Source organism: Nansenia antarctica (genome assembly GCF_963989245.1).
Source record: "Nansenia antarctica genome assembly, chromosome: 4".
Classification (NCBI taxonomy): Eukaryota; Metazoa; Chordata; class Actinopteri; order Argentiniformes; family Microstomatidae; genus Nansenia; species Nansenia antarctica.
The window spans coordinates 3,304,382-3,311,881 of record NC_137689.1 but is presented as its reverse complement, the minus strand read 5'-3'; the positions used below and the strand labels follow the sequence as shown (position 1 = coordinate 3,311,881).

Sequence of the window (7,500 nt, the reverse complement as noted above, 5' to 3'; positions counted from 1 at the left end):
CCCGCGATTCCCCCGTACCTAACCATAATCAAACTGCCACTTTGGTTTAGTCTTACTTTCACGTTCATGCGTTTTTCTTGAACTAGCCTACTATCGTTTAATGTATATTTGTGTTTCCCCTCTGTCTCTAAAACACTGGGGATCCGTTTTAAAATAAATAAATACATAATGAAAACGCTGTCACAACTTACGGGGGTGGAAACACCCCAGAAAATATGTTAAAACGTCTTTCGACGCAAGATGCGCTAAACGTTAAGGAACGCCGTGTTTTTGACACTCTTTACGCACGGGTGCCACTTGCTTCCCAAGCGAGCAACACGTATGTCTCTGGGGGTAAATATCCTACACTTAGAGCCACGCAGACAGGCTTGGCAGATCTCTTCTCTTAGCGACTAAGAAACCCTAAATGAAAATGAAGGCTGTACAACTGTTCTCCCGTTTCATCCATGTTATCAGCTGACCTCTGCTCTCTGGTGGTGGCAGAGGAGAGACACACACTGGCCCTGTTGTCACATCTGGCCCAAACGTATGTGTGTGTTCAGGCGTCCTCGACCGCATCTGAGAGGGTTAGGGTCAGGGTTCATCTGAGAGGGTTAGGGTCAGGGTTCATCTGAGATAGTCAGGGTTCATCTGAGAGGGTCAGGGTTCATCTGAGAGGGTCAGGGTTCATCTGAGAGGGTCAGGGTTCATCTGAGACAGTTAGGGTTCATCTGAGAGAGTCAGGGTTCATCTGAGACAGTTAGGGTTCATCTGAGAGGGTCAGGGTTCATCTGAGAGAGTCAGGGTTCATCTGAGACAGTTAGGGTTCATCTGAGAGGGTCAGGGTTCATCTGAGAGAGTTAGGGTTCATCTGAGAGGGTCAGGGTTCATCTGAGAGGGTCAGGGTTCATCTGAGAGAGTTAGGGTTCATCTGAGAGGGTCAGGGTTCATCTGAGAGGGTCAGGGGTCATCTGAGAGGGTCAGGGTTCATCTGAGAGGGTCAGGGTTCATCTGAGAGGGTCAGGGTTCATCTGAGAGGGTCAGGGTTCATCTGAGAGAGTTAGGGTTCATCTGAGAGGGTCAGGGTTCATCTGAGAGGCTTAGGGTTCATATGAGAAAAACCTGTACACTGCATCCAGGAACATTCCCTTCCAGCTCTCTACTCATAGAGCGACTACCTCCAGTTTGCCTACCAGCACACAGCAGCGGCCCCCAACCCCCCCCCCCCCCCCCCCCCCCCCCCGGGGGACCCCCAGCCGCCCCACACACCGACCCGCCCCACCCCACCACCAGCACACCCGACCCAACCAAACAAGCACAAACCAAGCTAGGATCCTCCCAGAGAAAGTAAACATGATAATCATAATTATCATATATCATAAATAATAATAATGCAGAGGAATTGTTGAGTTTGTCAGTTTTATATTTGTTTTATCCAAAGTTATATCCTTTTAAGAGAGAGAGAGAGAGAGAGAGAGAGAGAGAGAGAGAGAGAGAGAGAGAGGGAGAGAGAGAGAGAGAGAGAGAGAGAGAGAGAGAGAGAGAGAGAGAGAGAGAGAGAGAGAGAGAGAGAGAGAGAGAGAGAGAGAGAGAGAGAGAGAGAGAGAGAGAGAGAGAGAGAGAGAGAGAGAGAGAGAGAGAGAGAGAGAGAGAGAGAGAGAGAGAGAGAGAGAGAGAGAGAGAGAGAGAGAGAGAGAGAGAGAGAGAGAGAGAGAGAGAGAGAGAGAGAGAGAGAGAGAGGGGGGTGGGGGGAGAGAGAGAGAGAGAGAAAAAAGGACCATTTGATTTATTTCTAAATGTTATGTTCAGATCTATACAGTATGGTCATTGGAAATCCACATTTTCCTAGAGGTTGTTTTACAAGAGAACATTCTGTTCTCTATTCAAAACAAGTTTTTTTATTTTCTATGCATCTCTCTACAGTCTCTCTAGAATGCCTCTTTTTCTGCTCATCCTATCCATGTAAAATGTGTCTTGTTTTTCACAGTGCGTGGAAAATAAATTGTTGCATTCCCTAGTCTGAACTAGCCTCATCATGAGACATACATTAAACATTAACACTCTCAATCCATACTCTGAACAAAGTACCCTCGTAGCATCTATTTGTAATGAAATAAATGTCATGTATGTATGTTTAATGATGTTTGCACGTAACTGTGTCAGAGTGCACAGGAGTAGAGGGCAGAGGTTGTAATTATTATGCTTAATTATGTCCACTTCCTCTCCTCCCCATCGTCAGATCCTGTGCTCGGTGTTGAAAGGGTCCACTTTATTTGGATCGAATTGGTTTGCCGTCTGTGCAACAGTGATAAGAGGGAAGTGGTGCGGGATAAAATATTTATTCATTCGTTTCTTTGTTGCATTATGAGGGATTTTGTATGGGGGTCTGAACATACAGTACCATACGACGACCTCACATAGCACAGGTTTCGTAAGCAGCACGACTCGCTAATAACAACACCCCAAAGCAACACGAGGCCTTTCCCTAACCCCCTGTACCAGACCTGTATAATAATTAGCCTAAAACGCATATAGCTACACATAATGCAACATATCACCGTGTCAATCTTTTAGCTAAAGCTGAACTGGAATAGTCTTGAGCTCGATTCATCTTTTTGCAATCGGTTGGGAAAAAGGAGATTTCTGGGACACAAACAGATAAAAAGTCCTGACTGTGGCGCTTTTAACATATACGATTCCAAAAGAATAAAGGTGTTGAGAGAGGGATGAATAAAGAGTAAATAGTTGACTCCCGGCGACACCTTTTCTATTTCGAGACGAGCCAGAACACCCTCTGAGACTTGTTAATGCACAATGTGCCTCTCTTTACAACCTTGTACTTTTTCGCACCCCTTTTTCCATCGCATCTCCTTTAGGTATTACCAGCCAGACGACACTTCCTGGGTCTGTGCCTTTTTCGGTTCCAGTCACCATGGGACGTATTTGTCACAGTAGAGAGAGAGAGAGAGAGAGGACGCAAGACTCCACAGGATGCACTTCAGAAAGAAGAGTGTAAAAATAGTTCCCGGTACTCTGAAACGTCAAGGAAATATATGTCCCGATGTTTCAATGAAGGATGCACCCCTGCGCCCGTAACATTCTGTTACTTAAAAAAAAAAGAAAGGGAGAGGGAACAACTGATCTCCGACGCTTTTATCGCCATCCCATCATAATGCATCGGGGGCAGCAGGAGTCTCCGTTCCCCCGGTGGCGCGGCGTGTCCTTGACTACCCCGTTGCCAACCGAAAGAAAGTCAAAATCAGATCAGCGTTTACTTCAGTCCTAATCCCCCTGCGGTTTGGGGTAAGTTACCCTCTTTGAGAGTAAAGTAGTCCAGCCGAGTGAAAAAGAAAGAAAGGCAACAGCTTTTCATGTTGCCTCAGTTTAAACTGGGTCAGGGATTCATCAAGATCATTTATGGTGTGTAATGGAGAAGAGTCGAGCCAACTTTTAAAAAAATAACTTCTTGAATGGATAAGAAGACACTGTAAATACTTTAACTACGTTATTATAAAAAGTAAGGCGTTGTTGGTTCAGGTGGGGCCTCTCTAGCCAGCGGCACAGCTGTCTGTCAGGTGACGGAACAGCTGCTTTACCCAGATGCACTCTCCTCTTGATGTGTTTTCTTTTTTAATGGCGTATGTAAAGCACTTTGAATCGCCCCTGTTGTATGAAATGTGCTATACAAATACACCTTGCCTTTCCTTATCTTGCCAATGTACTGTGCCCCACAGATTGGAAGGAACTACAAAACAAATTAAAACTGGTCAAACTCACCTCCAAAATCAGCCTTCAAGAACTCACTCATGGACACTTTTAACGACACGTGCGACTGCTTCTAAACCAGGACCCGTCCCCTTGCCCGCCTGCTGTTGACTGTTTGTTGGTCTGATTTGTCCTTGGCTCGCAACTGTTCCTGTTCTCTGCTCTGTTTTGTCTTGTCATGTTTAATGTGTTTTAACTTTAAACTACCCCCTCACAAGGCTGTGCCTTTTGCCAGGTCGGCATTGTAAATAAGAATCTGTTCCTAATTGTCTTACCTGGTTAAATAAAGGTTAAATAAAATAACAAATAAAGTACTACCAACACCACCTCAGCTCTCCTCCATAGCATCAACAGTTTATGTGGTCGTATTGACTGTTAGAGATAGCTTTGTGTGCTCATCCACAGCCCCCCAGATAGGTAGCTCTGCTGAATGTGAGGTCTGTTAAGTTGTGGGCTCCAAGCCATGATATATATCCGCAATCACCGTCTCCAGCAGGGAAGCTCTACAGAGTGGACCCAGCCAAACACGCCACAACTAAATGTGTTACCGTGTTCATGCGTGTTTCATGCGAGTGTCAGATGTAGTGGTTAGTGTTTGTGTGGTTAGCAGGAGTTGGAGAAGCCATGTGGATGCTGAGCTCCAATATTGGGGGAATTGTTTTGGAACGGTTAAGATCACTGGGGACGATATGTGTTGTTGTAATATATATTGTTGGGGCGGCTGTGGCGCAGGAGGTAGAGCCGCCGTCTAATGATCGCACGGTTGGCAGATCAGCGGTTCGAGCCCCGGCTGGCCACATGTCGAAGTGTCCTTGGGCAAGACACTTAATCTCAAATTGCTCCCAGTGAGCGGGCCGGCCGGCGCCTTGCATGGTAGCTTGCCTACCTCGCCATTGGTGTGTGAATGTGTGTGTGAATGGGTGAATGAGAGGCCGTTGTAAAGCGCTTTGGATAAAGGCGCTATATAAGTGCATTCCATTTACCATGTGCGTTTATATAAACATAATCAACACCCCCTCAACCAGTCACACTGAAGTATTCAGCAAAGCTGTGGTATACAACATTATAACAGTACAGATTTCCATACAAGGTTATCTGTGCATGCCTCATTTGGTGTATGTGTCTCATTGCTGTAATCTTCTTTGGTTGCTAATTAAAAAAGCATCGTTCATGATTGGCTTAACAATAAAAAAAAAGCAAGACCCCCCCCCCCAGAATATTCCAGAATGTTAGCGGCTAGCTGGATGCAATGTACCAGTTTTACCAGTCAAAAGTTTGGACACACTTTCCCAATTGAATTGAAAGTGTGTCATCCAAACCTGTGACTGCTACTGTATCACACTTAGGTGGGCTAAAGCACCTAGCACACACATCTGCGGCCAAACCTCCAATCGCTGCGATAATAGTCAACATTCCTTTTATAGCCGGGAGAGATTCGATGGCCTCCCGCGGCGTGGCAGCCTTCTCTTCCGCTGCGCTCTGCGGGGCTGACGTCCATGGCCATTCGGTATTGATTCTCAGACACACAGACCCTTCTGTCTTCCTTCTCCCTCCATGACACTTCGCTTCCCCCTGGAGACGCCATCATCCCCAACTTTCATCACCGGGAGCAAACGTGACATACGAGGCCATAAGAAAATCTGTGACACCGCAAATGGGAGGCCCTGTTTGCTGCTGTTGTGGTCTCACACCACCACCACGACCACCACTGCCGCCACAAAGCCCTTGTAGATTTCTTTCATTCGTATCATTCACCTCCTCCTCCTCCTCCCCTGTTTCAATTAAGCAATATCACACGAGAGGGAGTGCTGTTGTACTGAATATCAGCACGGCTGTGATTCGGTCGTAGGTACGAACGAGGCCGCAGGCCGATTATGATTCGTTTGTTTATTTAATCATTTATTTTGGCTCCGTCGACAAAAAATAGTTCCGCAACTGGACTGTTGCCTAGTAACCTGAACACAAACATCTGCAGGTTAGCTACTTTGTATTAACGGTCATTTCGGAGTGATACATATAGTTAAAAGTCCCAGTGCTCTTATACTGTATATCGGCACACGTGGAATGCCCTCTTGTCCAATCAAATGACTTGGTCGGAACTAACTGTTAATTGTATAATTTGGGGTTTATTCTTCTTTTCTTCTGTGTGTTTCGCTAGGTGTGCGCAGGGGGACGTGGTGACTCACACGGCCTGGCTGAACCGGTCCAGTATTCTGTTCGCGGCCGAGGACAAATGGTCGGTGGACCCCAGGGTCAGCCTGGTGACGTTCAACAGCGAGGAGTTCACCATCAAGATCGAGGACGTGGACATGTCAGACGAGGGACAGTACACCTGCGCCGTCCAGACCAGCAGCAGACCCAGGACCACCTCGGTGCACATCCTGGTCCAAGGTACACACACACACACACACACACACACACACACACATACACACACATACACATCAGTGCATATCCTGGTCCAAGGTAAGAGAAGCTACGCCATCCAGACGCACACACACAGACACAGACACAGACACAGACACACACACACACACACACACACACACACACACACACATCAGTGCATATCCTGGTCCAAGGTAACAACAAGCTACTCCACACAGACACACACACACACACACACATCAGTGCATGTCCTGGTCCAAGGTAACAGAAGCTACGCTACTCCAGACATACAGACACACACACACACACACACACACACACACAGTATGTGTATGTATGTATGTGTGTGTGTGTGTGTGTGTGTGTCTGTATGTCTGTCTCTCTGAGAGAGAGGGAGAGAGGTCTACTTGATGCATCAATCCCTGAAAGCCACTTCAGTTGCACTCTGTCGTCTTAGCCACTTCCGTTGCATTATTCTAGTAAACGTCTTGGTCTGCAGTAGTTGGTTGGCTTGTTTAGGTAGCTTCTGTTTGCCTGTACACAAATCACTCATGAGCAGCATCCATCGAGTATTGCATATTGCTAAGTCTAATTATTAAGAGGGATAATATGCACACATAAAAAAAGACACACAAAGTGTAATTATACATTTGTGATATGAATTACTACCTCACTTTTGGGGTGGCTGTGGCGCAGGAGGTTGAGCTGCCGTCTAACGATCGCAAGGTCGGCAGATCAGCGGTTCGAGCCCCGGCTGGCCACATGTCAAGTTGTCCTTGGGCAAGACACTGAACCCCAAATTGCTCCCAATGAGCGGGGCCGGCGCCTTGCATGGTAGCTTGTGAATGTGTGAATGAGAGGCCGTTGTAAAGTGCTTTGGAATAAGGCGCTATATAAGTGGCGTCCATTGTCCAATTATACATTCGTGATATGAATTACTACCTCACTTTGACTACTCAGCACAGCAGCACGCATGACGAGCTTGAGTAGATGAATTCATCGCTTTTTTTCCCCCCAAAACCGTCGCCGTAAACAACACTCACCAGCATGGGGGCTCGTCTGAAACTCCTGAACATAATTACAGGATTATTTCCAGAGCCATATGTTCTGATGAAGTAGATAATGGTTTGATTAGCGCTGATCAAGGGCATTGTACCTCAGTGATAATGTGTTTCTAATCAGCGAGTGCCTGAGTCGGTGTGATTGACGACAGTGTCATCCCTGAGCGGCGGAGCATCGGGGCAGAACAGAACAGAGCCGCAGAGAGAGACACGGCCAAATGGGCTCTCTCTCTAAAAGCCCTTTTTTTTCCTCTCAGGAGCTCGTTCGACGACACCTACTGTATGCAGAGAAACCTGAGTGGCTCGG

At 46.8% G+C, this 7,500-nt stretch overlaps 1 protein-coding gene across 1 annotated transcript in view; it reads left to right on the top strand.

Annotated features, from left to right (window-relative positions):
• Positions 1–7,500, top strand: part of ntm (neurotrimin) — a gene marked incomplete at its 3' end in the record, with an annotated part of 126,984 nt that overhangs the window by 53,774 nt on the left and 65,710 nt on the right. Inside the window, exon 2 of the mRNA XM_080529953.1 lies at positions 5,903–6,135. Within this exon, the coding sequence (XP_080386079.1) occupies positions 5,903–6,135 (233 nt within the window). The remainder of the gene's footprint in view (positions 1–5,902; positions 6,136–7,500) is intronic.